The sequence below is a fragment of the Schistocerca serialis genome, chromosome 8 (assembly GCF_023864345.2).
Source record: "Schistocerca serialis cubense isolate TAMUIC-IGC-003099 chromosome 8, iqSchSeri2.2, whole genome shotgun sequence".
Taxonomy (NCBI): Eukaryota; Metazoa; Arthropoda; class Insecta; order Orthoptera; family Acrididae; genus Schistocerca; species Schistocerca serialis.
In genome coordinates, this window is record NC_064645.1 from 104,370,876 (window position 1) to 104,393,614 (window position 22,739).

Consider the following 22,739-nt stretch of genomic DNA (forward strand, 5'->3'; position numbering starts at 1 on the left):
CTTGCGTCAGAAATTAAATACCTGTCGCCTCGGGGTAATTGAAACATAAGGTCTAGTACGGTAGCAGTGACAATTCATAAACCGGGAAACATTCGCTCACTCTTTCCCTGTTCCTGCCGTCGGCCATTGTAAACAAGCTCCCCTGCACTCTACGTCCATCTAAACGCCCCGTCTCTTTGAACGAAGAGGTGAAACGCTTCCTGCTGTCACACTCATAAAGGTTGTCCAGAAATTAACGCTTACGGCCAGTTTCGCCCACTGTCAAACAATAAAGCAAATGCTCCCATCTTCTCCCACTTCTTGTTCTTTTCATTTCTGAACCACTGACATCAGTTTCTTTCATACACTGAAGCGCCAAGGAAGGTGATATAGGCCTGCGTATTCTAATACACAGATATGCTATCAGGCAGAACACGGCGCTGCGGTCGGCAACACTTGTATAAGACGACAAGTGTCTCGCGCAGTTGTTATATCGGTTACTGCTGCTACAGGGGCAGGTTGCCAAGATTTAAGTGAGTTTGAACGTGGTGTTATAGTCGGCGCACGAACGATGGGACACTGCATCGTCTAGGTAGTAATGAAGTGGGGAATTTCCCGTGCGACCATTTCACGAGTGTACTGTGAATATCGTGGATCCGGTTAAACATCAAGTCTCCGACATCGCTGCGGCCGGAAAAAGATCCTGCAAGGAAAGGGACTAAAAATGGTTCAAATGGCTCTGAGCACAATGGGACTTAACATCTATGGTCATCAGTCCCCTAGAACTTAGAACTACTTAAACCTAACTAACCTAAGGACATCACACAACACCCAGCCATCACGAGGCAGAGAAAATCCCTGACCCCGCCGGGAATCGAGCCCGGGAACCCGGGCGTGGGAAGCGAGAACGCTACCGCACGAAGGAAAGGGACTAACGACGACTGAAGAGAATAGTTCAACGTGACATAAATGCAAATTGCTGCGGATTTCAATGCTGGGCCATCAACAGGTGTTAAGGTGAAAACCATTCAACGAAACATCACCGATATGGGCTTTCGAAGCACTCGTGTACATTTGATGCTGCACGACAAAAAAGGTTTATACCTTGCCTGGGTTCGTCAACACCGACATTGGACTGTTGATAACTGGAAACATGTTGCCTGGTCAGACGAGTTTCGTTTCAAATCGTACTGAGCGGTTGGACGTGTACGGGTATGGAGACAACCTCATGAATCCATGGACCCTGCATGTCAGCAGGGGACGGTTCAAGTTGATGGAGGTTCTGTAATGTTGTGTGGCATGTGCAGTTGGAGTGATAGGGGACCCCTGATACGTCTAGATACGACTCTGACAAGTGACACGTATACAAGCATCCTGCCTGACCACCTGCATTCATTCGTGCCCATTGTGCATTCCGACGGACTTGGGCACTTCCAACAGAACGATGCGGCACCCCACTCGTCCAGAATTGCTACAGAGTAGCTCCAGGAACGCTCTTCTGAATTTAAACCTTTCCACTGGCCACCAAACTACCTAGACATGAAAATTATTGAGCACACCTGGGATGCCTTGCAACATGCTGTTCAGAAGAGATTTCCACCCCCTCGTATTCTCACGGATTTATGGACAGACCTACAGGATTCATGGTGTCAGTTCCCTCCAGCACTACTTCAGACATTAATAGAGTCCATACCACGTCGTGCTGCGGCAATTCCGCGTACTCGCGGGAGCCCTACACGATATTAGGAAGGTGTACCAGTTTCTTCGAGTTTTCAGTGCCGTATTGTGTTTCATCACATGCCTCTTTCTCTCTCTTTACTACATCTTCTCATGTTCATTCCTGCTAGCACTCACTGTTTGCAACTAAATACATGTATCGTGTCTGCATTGTTGTGCTCATGAAGGGCTGTAAACTATGTTTAGTTTTTCCTCATTCTGAGATGTAGTAATTACTAAGTGTTTTATAATGTTATACACTGGGTGTAATTTATGCTTATCGTAATGGATATAAATACAAACCATGTAGAATTGTCAGATGTAGGAGAGAGTATTTGGTCCGTATCGCTCCAGCAGAATAATAAATGAATGAGATAAAGAAATGGATCCAGCCATGATGAAACGAGAAAGATACCGAGGTACAGTTTGTTTACCATTTGGTGGTACAGAATACATTGCACAGCCCCGTAAATAAGCAAGTAGAGTATATAAACAGGCCACACTATTATGAGGAGTTATTCTAAGACTGGTTTTACGACAGGAGTGGGTTCGGTGGCCTTAGCGCCAGTTACAGCTGTTTCTTCTCCCAGAAAGGGCTTGTGTAGAGGGTACGTCCTTGTATTCCATTGTGAATTTAACTTTGTTACTTCACTAATTTTGCTATTCTTGTCTTCATAATATGTATACTGCTCAAATGAACGATTAAATTCTGATATCGCTATTCAGTGGCTACACTTACTCAGAGGGAAGATTAATTCAGGAGTGAGCACACACACTGTTTTAAGTCTTTCACCAGCACCATAGCCTGAATCCCGGGAGTGACAATTTACTCGCTTGTATGGAATTCGGATGAACAAGAGAATAGTACAGTAAAGTTGAAGCTTTCGAATAGGTCGTTCACAGTGCTTGGATAGGCCACGTGTTAAGAGCTGCACTAGCTGGGAACCGTGTGCTGATTTGACAGTCATATTTGTTTAATCTTTCAGTAAGTTGCAAAGTAAATCAGATTTATTTGTAAGAATTTTACCAAATACTTTATGGCTTACTTTCACGCTTATAACACATGAAACTACATCTGTAACTTGTACGTGTTGTGCAGACTGTGTATAGATCCGTTCGCCTACGATTTCCTTAGCTACACGCACTATGCGGTAAAAATGACTATGTGACTGATAAGAAAGATGAAAGTAAAGACAGGGGTACTACACTAAATGTGCTCCTTCCTTAGGTGAGTATAAAAACAAACTGAAACAGAGCAAAGCAACATTCCCCGGATTACAACTCGAATTAGCTCAACTTTTCGGAACAGAAAAATTCGGCTCATATGGAATCTTAGTGTTGTCTTCATTAGACAAATTATTTTGCATGACAGTTTTTAGTGACAGATGAAAGGCTCATAATCGTAAACGTTTCCGTTAATTGTCCTGCACTTTTAGTTAATATTTTTGCAGTATTTACGACAAAGTCTTTCCCGTAGTCAAACTGCGGACGTTTAGTGATCTCGTGAACCATACCGTAACGCAGGTTGTTTTCCGTTACCTTCTTGCAACCTGCTATGGCCTGGCGCGGGTGTAACTATTTCCTGTGGTCGATGGTGATGGTTTCTTGTTCAGTGTGATATTGTTGTTGAAGCAACTTGGAATGCTGGGTAAAGGTCGAATCCCACTGGAGGTACATTTGCATGCGCTTCATACGTGCCTGATCCGATATGTTCGTTACAACAACTGTCGTGATTCTGCCGAATAGAATAGGAAAGAAAACTATACAGCACTAGGAAGATAGTGGGAAACAAGAAAAGACTAAGCAGCACATTACATATGAATACGACCTTCTCGTACAACTAAAAGCAAGCAGTCGAGCTTAAATCTCCATCGACAAACAGCTCACCATCAATAAGGTACTCGTGTTCGTTGCAACAGACATCGCTTAGAGGTATGGAATTAGTGTACAATATTACAAAAAAGCCTCGTTATTAGACTTCATACGCGGACATCTTTGCTCCAGCCATGTAGCAAATCTTACTTCTTTTTAAAAAACTTCACGACGCAAATCGGTTGACAATAGAAAGAGCGACGCAGAACTCTAGTCCACAAATTTGAGACACTAGTGACAACCATGGGGTCAGCATCTCGTGGTCGTGCGGTAGCGTTCTCGCTTCCCACGCCCGGGTTCCCGGGTTCGATTCCCGGCGGGGTCAGGGATTTTCTATGCCTCGTGATGACTGGGTGTTGTGTGCTATCCTTAGGTTAGTTAGGTTTAAGTAGTTCTAAGTTCTAGGAGACTGATGACCATAGATGTTAAGTCCCATAGTACTCAGAGCCATTTGACAACCATGGTAACTTAGGTATGTAGCGGGAAAACGATCGAACTTAGCGACTACGTAGATTTATTCTCTGTAGTACATGTTTCCAACGAAATCCTGCATATTTATGTGAAATATTTATGTTATTCCCATGAATGCATTGCCAAAATTCAGAGGTTGGACAACAACATGCAAACATGAAAGACACAACATATTACCAAGCCTAATACAGCGTACGAAAACCATTAGCCTTCAAAACAGCTTCAGTCATCTTGCAACAGGTAAATACAGGTCCTGTATCGTTTCTCAGTGAATCTTATACCATTCTTCATGTTGACAATAGGTCAGGTAATGACAATGTAGATAATTACAATGTAGGAGGACAGCGATCAGCACTCTTCTTACCAAAACAGATCACAATGTATCGACACTACTGAGATGGGTAACCATGGCGGCCAGGGGGGGGGGGGGGGGGGGGCGATGCGACAATTCATCATGATGCTCACAAAACCAATCCTGGACGATGCGATGGAACTCTGTGTGCTAGGGTACTGTCGTCTCGGGATACAGCGTCACCATTTGGGAATAAACACTGTACCATAGGTTGGAGATGAGCAGAAAATTGGCCACATACTCTTTGGTAGTAGTGTGACCTCGTAGATTACCCATGGGGCCCATAGAATACCACGATATGGCTGCCCGAATCATTACCGAACGCCCGTCATGTTTCACTCTTGCGACGTAAACTCGTCGAGAAACTAGAAGCAGTGTGAAACAAGATTCAAACGATCAAATGACTTTCTTCACTTGGTCCTTAGTCCAGGTTTTACGGCTTCAGCAGCACATTAATATAATGTCATGGTATCAAACAATGAAATAATGGACTAGCTTAACCTCTCGAAACTACTCAACTAAAAGGTCTATACAACCAAACGATACAGAATCCAACACGCCGAATCACACACCCATTCACGGGTTTATAAAATCAGCAGAGGAGAACGTAACATTTTTCTATAGGACAAACAATTACAAGTTTTGTCATTAGATTTACAAAACACATATTAACACCTGCAAATCTTTGATTTGGAACCATCAGATTAAGAAACATCGAAAACTTAGAAATTCTTACTCGAATCTGGAAGAGTAGAGTGTTTGATTACTTAAAGGAGCTAGAAATTTATTATGAATTTGAAGATCTTGAACGAACAGACTGACCACAAAAATAGCGTACTCTTAGGCTGCTTGCGCAATACGTTTTATTTTGGTTTTAGATAAAACTGGAATTTATGCATTGTTGGTGTTGGCAAGTATTTCTGGCCACGTTACACTTGTTCGCTAAGCTGCACCTACTTGTAAATCTTCCAAGATGTGTTCACATTAGTACACATCTTGCATATTTACTTACTGGAATTAATGAAAACGTGGAAGGGAGGACCCATCAATATAACTTTCTTTTCACACAACCTGTTTATTTAACAATATATAAACTCTGTTTTACAAAGAAACGAAGCATTTAACCATAAAATTTTCTTAAATAAAATGAACAAATTTTCAAAATTATTTGGACCTTAAACCTTAAGTTGAATAAGTTTTTAATCTTTGCAAAATAAATCGGAAGTGCTCTATTGTAAAACAGCAGATGATATGACAATGATTACAAGACGGCCGGACCTGTAGCCCGCCCGTTATCTGGTGAAATAGCGGTGTTAACTAACGCGCTGGACACAGTCTGTCTTATTAAATGCACTTCTGCAACACATGAAAACTACCTAGGTACCATTGATGACAAGAGTGATTCAATTACTCAAAACAGATGACGTAACTTTTAATTTGAAAGCTGTATGTCGAAAGGTCCAAGGTTAAGATGCGCAACTGTGCTTAAAGGTTAACGATTAGCAAAAAATTTATTTATTTATTTAGCGTATGGCAAGTACAAATCACGTTTATAGAGAAATAAGCTGCTACAATAACTTTATAACTTTGGCACTAAAAACAAGACATAAAGAATTAAACACAGTTATGTCATGAACAACATATATATAATTACAAATTAACATGTAGGTTTTTAATGTATTGAACTGCACTTTGAGTCGCATCCAGGAAGTCCGCTGTTTGATCTGAGTGGGCTCTCAGAGGGTACTCTGCAATGATATGCCGGATCGTCTGTTTCTCAGCGCCGCAGTCGCACTTCGGGGATGGTGCTCTTCCCCATTTGTGTAGAGAGTCCGCACAACGACCGTGGCCCGTCCTGATCCTGTTGAGGATGGTCCAGGTTTTACGTGGTAAGCCAAAGCCTGGAGGTCTGTTCGACGGTTTCAGTAAGGTGGTGCTGACTCTTCCCATTCCACTTTCCAGCGTTCTTCAAGACAGAAACCATTTTCCTCCAGGTCTTTGGCCCTTATAAGAGGTGGATGTCTAGAGCGCAATCTATCTCTGTCAATGCCATTGCTCAAAGCGTGAATCGGAAGTTGCGGGTTCTCTTGTATTTTTTTAAATTCTCTAAGAAGTGCATGTTCTCTTCGTAAGTGAGGTGGCGGTATGTGGCTCAGTACAGGCAGCCAGTGAATGGGGGTTGATTTCATTGTACCTGAAATAATCCTCATAGTTTGGTTCAATACTGCGTCCACCATCTTGGTGTGAGCGCTCTTTAGCCAAACAGGGGAACAGTACTCTGTCGCAGAGTATACAAGTCCCAAAGCAGAGCATCGCAAGGTAGAGGCGGAGGAGCCCCAGCTGGTACCACATAGTTTCTGAATGATATTGTTCCTAGTACGGATTTTTGCAGCAGTGTTGATGAGGTGTTGTTTGTAGCTCAGGGTTCTATCTAATGTCACTCGCAGGTATTTTGGATTTTTATTATAAGGCAGAATATTGTTATATCAAAATATATCTTAAGGCGTCTGTTAGCCAATTTATTATTCAGTTGGAAACAGATAGCCTCAGTTTTAGTTGGACTAGGTTGTAGTCTCCATTCACGAAAGTACGTTCCCAGCAAGGACAAGTCGCTTGTCAGGACAGTCTCAGTATGCTCCATATCTCGATGTTGTGTAGCTATGGCCCAGTCATCTGCATATACAAACTTTTCAGATTTAGTATTACGCATATCGGCTATATACATGCTGAAAAGTAGCGGTGCCAGGACTGATCCTTGGGGCAAGCCATTATTGAGCTTCATTGTTTTGCTCCTATAATTTCCAAGTATCACCTGGAATGCTCTGTTGCAGAGCATCTCGTTGGTAAGGTTAGCTATTTTCAAACATGGCACGATGCGGAGTAGTTTGTAAATCAGGCCTTGCCTCCATACAGTGTTTTTTCTTGTCTTTGGAAGCCTGCCTCGATGTAGGAAGTTATTGAGAGGACTTGATCTGTGCAGCTCCTGTTTGGCCGGAAGCCTGATTGTTGCACAGGTATACACTTTAGGATATCTGGACTTATTCTGTTACATATAAGTCTCTCCAGAAGTTTGTAGATCATGCTGAGAAGGGCAATTGGGCGGTAGGTGTTTGGTTAGTCATTCGGTTTACCTGGTTTCAGTATCGCTATGATTTTTGCTTTCTTAAGGGTATTTGGTATTCTTCCAGTTTCCATCATGCTGGAGAAGAACTGTGCAAGCCATAATTTTGCAAATTTACCGCAGTGAATCGGAAACTCTGGATGAATTCCATCAAAACCTGGAGCTTTCCGTAGCTTGATGTCTCTCAGAGCCAGTGTTATCTCTTCGATTGAGAAGGGCTGCGAGTGTAGTGATTGTTTCCTACTAAAGATTTCAACTTTTTAAGTTCCTTTTTAACTTTTATGGTATGAGCTCGATCCCCTGGAGCTCTAGAGGTTTCACTGATGAGCGCCGCAACTGTGTTTGGAGAAATAGAGCTGGTTGGTCGTTGGTTCCTGCTACTGCCACCAAGCTTCCGAAGTAGCGGCCACGCCTTTCTGCTTGATTTTGTGAAGTCCATTTCCTCAACAGTCTCTATCCATTTAGAGCGCCTGGCAGCGTCCAGACTGTGCAATAAGTCATCTGCAATCTCCCTATCCCCATGGTCTAGGAACTGTTTATAGAGGCGATCACTCTCTTCGTTCCACCCCAGCACGTATTCTTTTCTAAATCCCGGGGAATGCTGTTCTTAGCTTAGCTGATGACTGCTCCCACAAGTCTTTTGTAATTTTTATAAGTCGGAGGTATCCATCCAAGGCGTTTATCAACGCAAAAAATATGACAATGATAAGGCTTACTTCAAAGCAACCAACCTCTTAATTTCAATCGGCAACCAAGGTGCGACTGGATCCCAACCCTTCCCTTCTGACAATTTCACTTTGACTAAAGCCCTGTTGACAGTTGGCTGTTAATATTTTCAAAGATAACCTGATTGTCAGTTATCAAGACCGCTCTCAAGGAACGTCTTAGAACATTACTTGTCAACACTTATTACAAGAGAACTCACTCGGCGGAAACACAAGATCCAGCTAAAATAGACCAATAATGACGCGGTCTTTCAAACACAGAAACGAACAGCTTAGTACAACAGGTTGTTCAGATTATTACTAAAGACTGAGAAGTACAATTACAATCAAGAAATGAACCGGTCAATAGCTGAATCTAACCACAAGGTCCCTCTTTCGTTTAACGGCAAGCTGTACCTTAGTACAATTGTTCCGTCGGTATTTACTATCAAGAGCTGATTAATTATAACAATAACGGCCGGGTACAAACCAGAAAGGAAATGCAATATAATAGCGGGACAAATTTGAAACGACAATTAGTGTCTTAGTACAATACTAATGCCTATATTTACGACCAAAGAGCCGACCGAGTAAAGCTCTGAGGGTCGGGTACAAACTAGAAAATAATAAGGAGGGCAGGTAGACAATGAAACAAATCACCACGTGGGTTATAGAATGTCGCTCCCCTTTGTCAGCAAGCAGTTCCATGGATCCACGGTGCGTCACGGCGGTTTCTAACTAGTGTAACCTCCCCACCGTAATTTAAAATGAATGACAATATTATTTAAGAATGCTAATGGACATTGCGCTAAGTGTAACCTCTCCACTGAAATTTTAAAGACAGAAATAATAAATGAATAGGAGCCAAACGTAACCTCCCTAGCAATTAAATTTAATGACAATAAAAGTGAGAGAATCGCAATCTGACCCAAGTACTTCACAAAAAAATTAAAGTCCATTCAGTGATAAGAAAATCTCAGTGATAATAATGATTCAATTAAACCGAAATATCGGTCTTTGGCCCTGTGCAAAAAATCAAAATTAAAATTCTTACCTCATTACAACACCTAATCAAATTTCTGCTCTTGTTCTTGTGCACCGCTTGGAGGAACTGCATTGCAAATAATAATATTCCCCTTTTTTTTTTGTAATCTAATTGAAAACTGAAACTTTTGTTTAAGGGAAGTGGAACGAAATAGTTACTTCAATCAAATGAAAATTTTATGTAAAATTGCTTTTGAAATCAAAGTTATTATTGGGGGCACTTGTTGAAAATTAGTTACAATAGTTAAACTTTACATTATCCGATGATTATCTTAATTAACAGTATACCTCATTCAGCATCTTGACCAGTGTTGTCGCCAGACCACATCACGCAACCCCACTGGGCTGCTACCACTGACCGACCGCTCTGCATGACGACTACTAGCGTACTGCCGGCACTGAACAGAGCTACTGCTCGCGACGACTACTGACAGGGTACAGCACGCAACTAGACAGAGCTACAGACTCGTAACGACTGACCGACAGACTGAGAACCGCTCGCAACACTCGCGCGGTCAAGCGCATACTCTCTGGTCACAGATGCTACAATGCCTCGCCATCGCTGCTATGTTACATACGTGTTTCACTAGTGCCGATGACACCCAGGTAGAAGAGTGCCCCCAGGCCACTAGCGGTCGTCCGACGCGAATGTTGCCAACCAACCGACGGGATGTTGGCCTGCTGCTTGTTGTCGACGTTGACTCCGGTGGAGTACTCCGGTATCTTCGCTCTGCGAAGGCCCTCCTTGCGCAGCTCGTGGCTTCGGCCGCTCTGACCTCGTGACCACCTCTTGTGGCGACGCTACCGCCAATCCCCAAACTTCGTGCCTCCCTCTCGGGCTTTTTTTTTTCCTTTATTGGATTTCGATTGCCCCCGAAGGGGGGCGGGCTGGCAGTAGCTTAGTACGCCGCTCTTCAGCCTACAGAATTTTTAGAACATAAGAAGATAAGAAACAATATAAATAGGTGATAAAACAGTGACGTAAAATGTAAAACGGCGGAAAATTGTGGAAAGTTAAAACATAAAACTAATGGTGGGCGATGATAATAAAATACACAGGAAGCAGACAGGGAAAAAGTAGACAGTCAATTAAAAAAAAAAGAAACAAAAACAACATGGCGACAGTCTGGATCATGTTCGCAAGAGATATAAAAGAATCACACCCTGCGGCAGCATTATGTCCTTTCGCAACACTTCGGAAAAGACGCATAACACTTAACAATCACTAGGAACACTGCACTAAAAGGTCGGCACGAAGATGACGCTACACAGGCAAGGGCAGATGGGAGGGGGGACCTGGACAGAGGAGGGGGAGGAAAAAGGGCGGGAGGAGAGGAAAAAAACGAAAGGCGGGGTGGGGAAGACGACGAAGGGAGAGGACTCAGAAGGGGGGAGCAGGGTGGACGTGAGAGGGAATAGGGAAAGGCAGAGGAATGAAAACGCAAAAGGACTCGGGGGGAGAAGGGAGGTGGAGAGAGGGTGGGCGGGAAAAACAGGATGGAGGGGGGAGGGTGGAGGGGAAGAGGGAGCCCGGGAAAAGGAGAAAGCAAAGGAGGGGGGTGAGGATCAGAGTTGATAGGAGGGATAAATGGAGGGAGAGAGGGCATCATCTGGGAGGGGGACGGAAGCCACTTTGGGAAAGGAGATGATGGGTGTAGAGACGGAGGATAGGGGGAACACAACAGTGTAGGTGTGGCAGAGGGCGGGGGTTGGAGAGGAGAGGAGCAACCAGGCATGGTCAAAATTTTAAACCAATACATAAATATGAAACTAAGGGCACTACAGTGGTATAGGACACGAGTGAGTAACAGCGACTGCGCGAGCTGGCCGTAGCAAATGACGACGTGAACACGATACAGATGGCGCCATCTAGTAGCAGAATTTACAAAGAATTAACAACATCTATACGAAATTAATATGAGAGTTGTGGTGTTACCGCCAGACACCACACTTGCTTTTTTTTTTTTTTTTTTTTTTTTTTTTTTTTTTTTTTTTTTTTAAATCAGGTAGTGGGCTGGAGGAGGCAAGGTGGGCAGGGGTCGCGACCCGAGGCCTGTCCACGATGTCTCCCCCCTCCCATCCTGGGGATGTGAAGTGGTACAAAGGATGCAGTTGGTGTATGATTGTGATTTTTTTTTTTTAATTTTATTTATTCATTTATTTATTTTGAATTTTTTTAATTTTTTTTAATTTTTTTTGTTTTTTTCATGTTTTTTAAATTTTTTTTTTAACAGTAAGGAACTGAAAACTAGTAAGTGCACTCTTTGCGTCGAGTTGGGGACGCACATAACTAAAACCATGCTAATAGTTGTAGAAAAAGGCATAAAGAAAGAGAACAAAGTGCGGGGCGAAGGAAACCATGAAACAAAACTGAAGGGTGGAATCCATACCACCATTAACCAGTGCTACATCTTGCACCGGATGGGGAAACTAAAACTGCGAAGACCTTTTCGCACCGGGGACAAAAAGAGGAAATGGGGCAAATACTGCTACAGAGTGTGAGGGTTCACAACGAAACTCTCCATCTGCTGTATCATCCAGGTATGACTTCTCGTAGTGATGAAAGTAGATCCCACGTCGTACCGTGTAGTGTTCTATCATCGTATTGTAATTTTAGCTTCTCTTACCCGTGATGTTCCAGCTACGTGGAGGGTCGTGGAACGCACTCCACAAAAAATTGGAAAAATATTGTCGATACTTAGGGTTACGGAGGATCTTGCAATGTCGTTCCTGCAAATAGTTCCAAAAGTCTAAAGTGTCCTTAGTGCCGTTTTGAAACAAATAATGCACTGCATGTCCACGAAGCCACGTCATTGCATTAGTTTTAGTGCGTGGGTAATACGTTTCATCCGGGAATAAGATAGTCTTGGGGTCGATATGATTCGGCGTTACCCGAAGGAAGTATGCTGACATTTGCCTCACTAAGTGCCACACTGCCGTAGACTCGCCACAGCTAAGACGGTGTTCATCGTCGTCTTGAACGCCACAGTACGTGCACGTGGGTGAGTCCACCATGTGGATCGCATGTAGCCTTGATCTGGTCACCTGCTTACCGTTGACAGTGATATACCACATCGACGTGACGTCAGTGTCCAGTGTTACGTGGTGAATTGTCCTCCACACTACTCGCCAGTTGACGTTCGGGTGCTTCCTCTCCACGACGTTATCGGGTCGTCCACGTTGTAGGACCCTATAAACCGTCTTTGCCGTCGCCAGTTGAGTCGCTGGTAAGGCAAGTCGAACGTAACTGAGTTCGAGGTAAAAGACACCGATGTAGAAGAGCGAGGAGGGGACGTGGTGTATCGGCACAGGCGGCAACAGGGAGGGCGGTGCTAGTTCTTCTATTAACAAACTGGTCAGACTGTCCGGACGGCAGTGCCGTAGTTTGACTAATGTGCTCACAAATAGGGCGACCGCTCTGTCATAAACGTGATAAAGGCCAAGCCCTCCCCGATCCGGAGGAAGGGTGAGAGTCTCATATTTGATCTTGAAAAGCATTCCTGAACTCACGAAGGACCCAAAAGCCGCATGTATACGGCGTGCTAACATCACCGGTATAGGTAATATCTGGGCGATGTGCGGAATGCGGGACGCTAAATGTGAGTTAACATACTGGGTCCGTTGGACGATGTCCAGGGCTCGTAGGCGGTTGTTGGCAATTCCAGTCCGAACATTCCGTAAAAGCCGTCGAAAGTTGTGAGCAGCGGTCCGACGTATATCGTCTGTAAAGTCAATGCCGAGACATTTCAAACTATCTCTGAGCTGTAAGGGGGTGACACTGTTCTCAGACAATCCGACCCCGATGTTCATCGCCACCGATTTTGCGACGTTGATACGACTACCAGCGGCCATGCCATATTTCGTTATCCAATTTAGTGCGCTAGCGGTGTCGTCACCGTGGCGGATGACAATCACCAGGTCGTCAGCGTACGCTTTACACCGGAAAGTGTGGCCTCGTAACGTCATACCCGTTAGTCGTTGGCGCAGGCCGCAGAGGAGAGGTTCCATGGCCACAGCGTAAAGTAAAGTGGACAGAGGGCACCCTTGGCGTATCGATCGAGAAATGGTGAGGGGCTGCGAAGGTCGGCCGTTGACGATCACCTTGGACGTCGCGCCACGGAGGAGTCGCATGACGACAGTGACGAATGGCTGTGGGTACCGCATATGTTGGAGGACCGCTTCCAAATAGTTGTGGTCCACTCGGTCGAAAGCTTGACTAAAATCGATTGCCGCCAGTGCACCCTTCAGACGACATGCCCTCGCCAGTGAGATCAAGTCACGATATTCACTGAGTGCTGTTTGAATATTATTGTCGCCTCCTAATGACGTTTGATCGGGTGAGATAACATTTCGTAGGGTCTGGCGTATCCGCGCCGCCAACAGTCGAGAAAAGATCTTAAAGTCGCAGTTCAATAGCGTCAACGGGCGGTAGTCCTGCAGTCGTGAGCCACCGGACGGTTTGTGAATAGGAATAATCATTCCTTCCACAAGGGCCGCAGGGAGCGGCACGTCCGGGGATAGGAGTTCGCGACAGATGTCCGTCCATCGGGAGGCTAATAAATATTGAAAAGTCCGGTAAAATTCCAAGGGGAGGCCATCAGGACCCGGAGACTTGTTGACAGCACCTTTTCGAAAGGCGTCGATCACTTCTTCTTCTGTAATTTCTTCCATCAAGGCCGCTTCCATTGCCGGGGTGACGGTGCCGTAAATCGTCTGAGAGACGTCCTCCAGTGCTGTCGGATCAGGGGTCTGAGCGGAATAGAGTTGGGAGTAATGATTGTAGAACGCTGTGTTTATGTCTTGTTGCGTGGTGAGGCGATGACCGTCCTCCGTGTCGATGAAGCGTATCAGCGCTCGTTGGCGTCGTTTACGTTCACGAAGGACGTGGAACATTGACGGGCGTTCGCTCGGTATCCGATCCTGCGTCCTCGAGCGGATGACTACCCCCTCTAGGTGGCGTCGCATATGAGCGAGGATCTGAGCCTTAGCACGGTGGACCGCCGTTTGTCGTTCCGGAGACGGCGCCATGGCATCGCAGTCGCGCAGGACCCGGAAGTAAAAGTCGAGTGTATGTCTTCGCCAGGTAGCGTGGTCACGACCGTAGGTTATCAACGTTCGCCTCAGTGCCGGTTTGGCGCAGTCCAACCACCAGCGGATCGTTGTGGGATATGCACGGAGGCGATTTTCACACGAATGCCACGTAGCCTCAACGGCTTGGCGGCAATCCGGGTACGACAGGTGAGCGATGTTTAATTTCCACGGGCTGCTGCTTCTCCACACTTGTTGCCGCCGCAGGGTGACGGCACAAATGTAAGCTGAGTGGTCCGAGAATGCTGCAGGCCACAGTTCCGCATCCTGTGTTCCAGCGGCGAGAGAGCGTGAGACATAAATCCGATCGATACGACTGGAAGAGTGACTTGTGAAGTGAGTGAATCCCGGTCGGTGGCCGTGAAGATGTTCCCAAGTGTCCACCATCTGCAGGTCTCGAATTAGCGTCCCGAGTTCCGGGCACGGATTATGTCGTGGGAGTTGATCTCTGGGCGCCAGTACGCAATTGTAGTCACCTCCAAACACCAGGTGGTCGTGGCGGCCTTGGAAGAGCGGGGCGACGTCTTCCGCAAAGAATCGTGAACGTTCGCGACGTTTGTCCGTCCCGGAAGGTGCGTAGATATTGATAAGGCGGACCCCCAGTACTGTGAGTGCCATTCCTCTTGCCCCAGGCAGAAACAGGATATCGTCCGCCACTATCCCTTCCCGAAGAAGTACAGCGACACCGCTGCCTGTTGGGGAAGCTGGAGAGACGCAAGCATCGTAACCGTACATGCCTGGGAAGTCGTCGACGTACACTTCCTGGAGAAGGGCTATGTCGATGGAAGCAGAGTTCAACATATCCTGAAGCAAGGATAACTTAGCGCGCGTCCGTATAGTGTTGATGTTTATAGTTGCAACGCGATAAGTTTGAGGTCTATCCACAGCATCCGTGTTGGCCATCAATACCCTGGTAAGGCTGTCTCGTCACTGTAACTGACGGCGGGAAAGGATCAACACTGGTGGGGTAAATTTCCCCCCGTGTCGTCCGACACGATGGGCAAGGAGTGTTCCTCACAGTCGTCCGCCCAGTCGCCGTGAAACACCATCGGCTGTTGGTGGCTGTTAGTGGCTGCTGCGGCACTCGGCGCTGACTCCATCGGCTCTGCTGGCTGGGAATCGGCAGCGGATGTCTGCTTGTGATCCTGCTGTGCTGTGGGGTCTGAGGGGCTGAAGCCGTCACCACGGCGATCTGTTGAGTTTGAAGTGACAGCGGCCTCTGTACCGCCGGTACCGTCGTCGGAATTTTCATAGTCCATGTCAGAAGATCGCTGCAAACACTCGTCCGATGGAGCACGCCGCCGTCTCTTGTGTTTTCGCGGGGAACGCTGTTTACGGACGTGTGTTTCAGTATCTGAATGTGGGTGGATTTCGTCAGCTGCTCCGGTGTCTGGAAGAAAAGCCGCTGTCGGCACAACCCGTGGGTCAATGTCCATTCTGGCATCCACGCCTTCTTGCAAGGTCGATCGGTGATTATCTTCAGGTGGGGGCGCCGTTGTAGAGGCCGGATCCTGTACTGCAGAAGCCATTTTGGTCTCTCCATCGGGGGCGGCTATCGGACTACTGTCGTCAGCATCGGAAAGAGTTGCTGCCCGTGTAACTTCGGCGTAATTGAGAGGAAGGGTCGTCACCGTAGGAGGAGTCATAGATTCACCTGTCGGGATTTGAGTAAGCCGTCGTCGGAGACAATCCGACCGGACGTGCCCTTCTTGGCCACAACCAGAACAAGTGCGTGGCTGACCGTCATACATAATGATCGCCCTACATCCGCCGATGACAAGATATGACGGAACATGTGTGGTCAGTTCAATTTTAATCTGTCGTACCCCGTTAAGAACGGGGTACGTTGTAAAGGTGGTCCATTTTTCGGCCATATGGCTGATCACTCTGCCGTAGGGCTGGAAAGCCGCGGTTACTACGTCCGGTGGTACTTCGAAAGGGAGTTCGAAGACGCGTATCGTACGGAGGCCAAGCCCCGCGTGATCGATAGAGACCGCCCCAATATGGCCATCAGAATGTTTGAATTTAAGATCGTTCGCATGTGCGCTCACGATTCTGTTGCACACCTCGTCACTTACTAGCTTGACGTAGACAACACTGCTCGTGATAGAGAGATGGATACCAATTATGTCTCGCGGGTCAATTTTAACGTCGTCACGTAGAAAACGTTCCACTTCAAAAGCTCGCGGTCGTGCATGATCGGTTTGAAAACTGATCTTGATGGTGGTTTGTCTGTATGAATGTGCCATGTTGCGTCGGTAGTGATGGACTCTAAACTAGCGGCGACGAAGTAGTAAACAACTACGGGCACTCGCGACCGCGCGGACGGGACGTAAACAAGACGTCCTCGCCGCAGCGCTGCGGAAAGCAGACTGCTAGGTGGTAGCTTAAATCGGCCGCGGTCCATTTAGTACATGTCGGACCCGCGTGTCGCCACTGTGTGATCGTAGACCGAGCGCCACCACAAGGCAGGTCTCGAGATACGATATAGCACTAGCCCCAGTTGTACGGACGACATTGCTAGCGACAATACGGACGAAGCCTTTCTCTCATTTGCCGAGAGACAGTTAGAATAGCCTTCTGCTAAGTCCATGGCTATGACCTAGCAAGGCGCCATTAGCCTTACCTAGTTTGAGAGTTATCGTATAAATGTCTCAAGAAGAACGTTGTAAACCAACAAAGATTAAAAGTTAAGTATAAAGCAGCTACGTACTTTTCTTGCTACCATTCAATAGTTTATCCTGTTCCAGACTTGACGCCAGTCAGCGTGTGTGTACGCGTGCCTTTCGGCTCCCTTCTCAATGTGGCATAACTAGCTTGTTATGCCACAACAAGAGTGATTGACAAATTCACAGGATGTAAACCCTAAAAGCAAGGGAGGGGAAAACAGTATTTCAGGGCCTAACAGGGAAGGGGATAACCAACATTAGCTATCAGTCATCTTTAAGTAACGGCTTTAAGCTATTGAAAAATTTTTATTACGCGACTGCAGTTGTCCATTTAATATGAGGCCATCTTTCAGAGAAAGATGTTTGAAGGTCTGTAACTCTTCCAAAATGTTTAGTCTAAAACCTTTTCTTTCACAGTGCAAAATTCCTATGTCATGAAATTCCTGTGAATGAATTGTGAAGGTGTGGTGTCACTGCCAGACACCACACTTGGTAGGTGGTAGCCTTTAAATCGGCCGCGGTCCGTTAGTATACGTCGGACTCGCGTGTCGCCAGTATCAGTGATTGCAGACCGAGCGCCGCCACACGGCAGGTCTAGAGAGACTCTCTAGCGATGGTTCACTGTCTACAGACGCTCTCAATTGCAGAGACGACCGTTTAGCATAGCCTTCAGCTACGTCATTTGCTACGACCTAGCAAGGCGCCATATTCAGTTACTATAAGTATATATTCTGAACAGATAATATTGTCAATCATGTACCGTCAAGAGCGACGTTCATCATTAATGGATTAAAGTTTTAGTATCAAACTAATTCCGTCCGCTTTCTGAATTATCATTCCTTGTCATGTTCCAGACCTCACGTCAGTATAGTTCTTCCCTCCTCACGCCAGCCTGCCTGAGCTAAAACGCTTGCATTTCGGCCTCCACTCGTAACGCGGTGTTGGCTCTTCTGCTAACACAAAAGAAGGTTTGTGGCTTGTGATCAACAGGTGGTCGGCAAAGGTGCAGTTATGAATGTTAGAACCATTTTTCCCTAAAAGATTCTCCTTGTATCTAGCAGAGAAAGCACGACCTGTTTGGCCTATGTTATAGGCTTTCATTTGTGACACTATAATTGATTACAGTTGCTGATCACAGCCATGTTCAGAACATTACTATGTATACGTTAATAACATTCGTCTGTTGTGAGTACACGTCTTACAAACCTTGTGATATTGACTTCGCTTACTAATAGCTTTTATCTCTCTCTCACACACACACTCTCTCTCTCTCTCTCTCTCTCTCTCTCTCTCTCTCTCTCTCTGTGTGTGTGTGTGTGTGTGTGTGTGTGTGTGTGTTTTCGTCCTTGTCAATTTACGACTATTGTAATCCAACGGCCACGTTGGCTACACAAGTGATTCATTTCGGTGTACATTGCGGGTGTAGTTGCTGCGCACGCTGATAGCTGTTATTGTGTTTAGCACAAGGCTCGTGTTGACGTGTTGTGGTTCAATTGGCTCTGAGCACTATGGGACTTAACATCTGAGGTCATCAGTCCCCTAGAACTTATAACTACTTAAACCTAACAAACCTAAGGACATCACACACATCCATGCCCGAGGCAGGATTCGAACCTGCGACCGTAGCAGTCGCTCAGTTCCGGACTGAAGCGCCTAGAACCGCTCGGCTACCGCGGCTGGCTGACGTGTTGTGGGGACGAGCCGTCATACTTATACGACCACACGTACTTGGATTCAAACTGCAGGGGATTATGTTCTAACATGTTTGTACAGTGGACTTCAACACCCTGCAGTCGGCCGGAGTGGCCGAGCGGTTCTAGGCGCTTCAGTCTGGAACCGCGTGACCACTACGGTCGCAGGTTCGAATCCTGCCTCGGGTATGCATGTGTGTGATGTCCTTAGGTTTGTTAGGTTTAAGTAGTTATAAGTTCTAGGGGACTGATGACATCAGATGTTAAGTTCCATAGTGCTGAGAGCTATTTGAACCATTTTTAACAAAAAAATGGTTCAAATGGCTCTGAGCACTATGGGACTCAACTGCTGCGGTCATAACTCCCCTAGAACTTAGAACTACTTAAACCTAACTAACCTAAGGACAGCACACAACACCCAGCCATCACGAGGCAGAGAAAATCCCTGACCCCGCCGGGAATCGAACCCGGGAACCCGGGCGTGGGAAGCGAGAACGCTACCGCACGACCACGAGATGCGGGCAATTCATTTTTAACACCTCGCATACGTATCCTTATGTTTTCAGCAGCGAAGTGTGTAACTTTATTTTTAACTCCAGCACATTTTATTTGTCGATTGATTTGAGAATGTTTGACGATGACAAAATGTCGAAAGTGAAGTAGCGACAGATATTTGTAGCATCCATATACGAAATGACTATTTTTCGCAGTGTCGCACACCCTTGTGCTTATTACCGTCATGTTATCTTGCCATTGTGCTAGACCTACCCAGTGATGGACGGACCTGTGTTTGCAGGGCGGCGGCTACCCCACGTCGTCGTACAGCGAGCACAAGTGGAACACGCTGGGCAGCCGGAAGGCCATCGAGACGTACCGCAAATCCCGGCCCGACTCCCGCATCAACATCACCTTCAGGAACAAAGAGAGTGAGTACCACTTTACTGCACTTATCTCAACCTGTACACGAGTACAGCTGTAGCGACGGAATCTTCCGACTACGTGTGGTGTTATCTGAACAAGTGACGGCTGGCCTCTGCAGACTTAATGGCCTTCGCCGCATCGGTGGAGGGTTCCTGTCCTCGTCGAGGAAAGAAGCGCCCACAGAGCGACCTCTACGTGCTCCAAGCGAGCGCACGGGAGTTCGTAATGTGATGTAACAAAAGAAATAGGTTTATGAAAATACAGCAGAAGGGAATAAATTGTTACATTCCTAATGCTGTGAAAATGTTTTAGAAGAGCCGCCAGCCTCGCTTTGACTCGACAGAAGCTATTAACTATTTAAGACTCATATTCAGCCCATTTGAGTTCTTTAATTCGATCGCTGCTTAGAAAACTCCACACGTCTGACTTCTAAACAATAGGATAAAAGTAAAAAAACGCTTAGTACAATCCTGGTGTTCAGCTACAACGATCTTGATATTCAGTGCTATGAAAGTAAAATCGTCATATTAGATCAAACGCTTTAGTTATCATTCTCCGCTAAGTCGTTCTTTTCACTATAACCGCCTCAAGCTGATAACTGACACTGGCCTCCCACTCAGGTCTTGGGTCATTGGGCTTCCGCCGACAGAATATAAGGTTCCAAAAACTACAACTGAAGTACTATCCGAATGCATCAGTACACCCAAAAGGCCACAGTTTCACATTGTGGAAATAGCGGAAATGCGCTCTCTACCCACGAAGAGAAAGCGGAAAATGCCATAACCCGATTTCGCAGAAACTTCGGTCTGTGAAAGGGGATTCAAAACAAGCGAACACTTGTCTCGGCTTACCCGTAGATATTTGACCGTTTCTGAAAAAGTGCCATTCAAAGTTTTCGAGGTACTTTACGTTCCTTTTAGCGACAAAACTGTTCTACCGTAGCGATAGCACAATGGCTAGCGTCGCAGCTTCACACTTTTACGTGTTCGAAACCCGATTACTATTTTTTCTTTTTGTTTTCATTTATCTACCCATATCAGTAGAAGATTACAACACTAATGTTTTCCAGTATACACTGAAAAACGTTATCCTCTGAAGTGTACTTCTGGTGAATGAAGTAAAAACAAATGAAGGAAAAAATTTTTATCAATGAATTCCTTCTAGAGTGGCTTGATTCGCAAGCGACAATTTTATGAGTGGTTTGCCGCGACATTACCGCCAACGCGTGAAATATTTAGCAATGTTAACGGCGTTTCTTTTCCTAGTGAGACTCATTTGAAGAAATGACGTCGTGGAAAACGTGGCTTCGCGCGATGTTCTTGGTGTTCAGAATTTCTATGTTTCTACGACCTGTATCATCCAAGAGAATGCACCAAATCTTTCTGAAGCATAAATTTCAGAATAAAATGTAAGAATGTAATAATAGATATAAGAATATGAGAATTTAGAAACACTTAAAGCCCCGAAAATACTGTACACGTATGTATAATTAATATAACGGTCTTGTATCCCCTAACTTTATGAGAAAAGTACGAGTATTAACCTTCTACGGTTAAGGGTACGTAAATAAAATAAAATAAATTAAAATAAATAAAATTAATAATCGGATTTCGCGCACAGGGCACTAAAGAGAGAGACTGCAACGCTAGCCACTGTGCCACCATTTAGACCGAGATTAACGCCCCCTAAAAAAGCATCTCAAGTACGTCAATTACTTCGGCCTTACTTTTCTCAGTGTCTATGGATAAGCCGAGACACGTGTTCGCTTATTCTAAATCGTCTTCCATTGGGGGAGTTTCTGGGAAATCGACTTGTGGCACTTGTCATGTTCAGTTCGTTGGTGATGTGATGGAGAGATGCTGGAGTTCGTGAATGGTGTAGTGATCTGTAGGCAGAATCGCACAAGACATATCCCCACAAGCCGCAATTAAAAGTTTGTAATCCATTTTAGCAGCGATTTTGGAGAGCATGGTTTCGACAGGTCCTTGAAATCTTTACAGATGTATGTGACAAGACGTGTCTACGCACAGGTCACAGATGTCTACGCACAGGTCACGCAGTACCTATAAATTACGGCCCCGTAGCCAGTGAGGGCTTGTTGGCACCCTGAAGCTTCCTGTAGCTTCCCAGGTGTGTTCTATAGGGATCGGATGAGCTTAATTTGGAGACCAAGACATCAAAAAATGGTTGAATTGGCTCTGAGCACTATGGGACTTAACATCTGACGTCATCTGTCACCTAGAACTTAGAACTACTTAAACCTATCTAACCTAAGGACATCACACACATCCATGCCCGAGGCAGGATTCGAACCTACGACCGTAGCAGTCGGGCGGTTCCGGACTGAAGCGCCTAGAACCACTCGACCTCCGCGGCCGGCCAAGGCATCAACGTGAGTTCAGTGTCATGCTCCATGAGCCACTGCAGCGTGATTCTGGCCTTGTGACACGCGCAGTTACCCTGATGGGACATTCCATTGACGTCGGGGATGAAATCAAGCATAAAGGGATACGTGCGGTCCGGAATAATGCTCAAGTAATCCACAGATATCATGGAGTCTTTTATTACTAACACAGCACTCATGTATGCCCAGGTGAAGGTTCCTAATATCGTAATACATCAACGATCTGCCTCCATTCTTCAGCTCAAGTTTCGATAACCCCGACACGACCCCTGCCCCCCCCCCCCCCCCTCTTGACCTCGTGTAACTACAAAACTGATTGATCGGACTAGGCGACAGGTTTCCACTGATCCACGAGGATCTCGATGATCCAGATCACAATGCATTGGTAACTGAAGATGTCGTTCGGTCAATATAGGAACATTTAGTGATCGCCTCTAGAGTCCCTTGATCAACAATGTGCGCGGAAAGGTGTGGTCCAAAACACTTGCGCCCGCAACGGTATTTTACTCTTGCGTCAGACCTGCCACAGACAGCCTCCAGCCTTGCTTTACAGAACAGGTGAGGCGCCGACCTCCACATTCTGAGATGAGGCGTGGACGTCCAACACCTTGTCGCCCACTCGCCGTTTCTCCACCCTTGAACCACTATCCATAAACGCACACGGGAGCAGCACTGGAACAGGCGACCAGCTGCACCGTTTCCGAGAC

General features: G+C 46.0%; 1 protein-coding gene across 1 annotated transcript in view; it reads left to right on the plus strand.

Annotated features, from left to right (window-relative positions):
• The window catches only part of LOC126416207 (uncharacterized), a 1,274,366-nt gene that overhangs the window by 531,321 nt on the left and 720,306 nt on the right, over positions 1-22,739 (plus strand). The window contains exon 2 of the mRNA XM_050083799.1: positions 19,504-19,633. Within this exon, the coding sequence (XP_049939756.1) occupies positions 19,504-19,633 (130 nt within the window). The remainder of the gene's footprint in view (positions 1-19,503; positions 19,634-22,739) is intronic.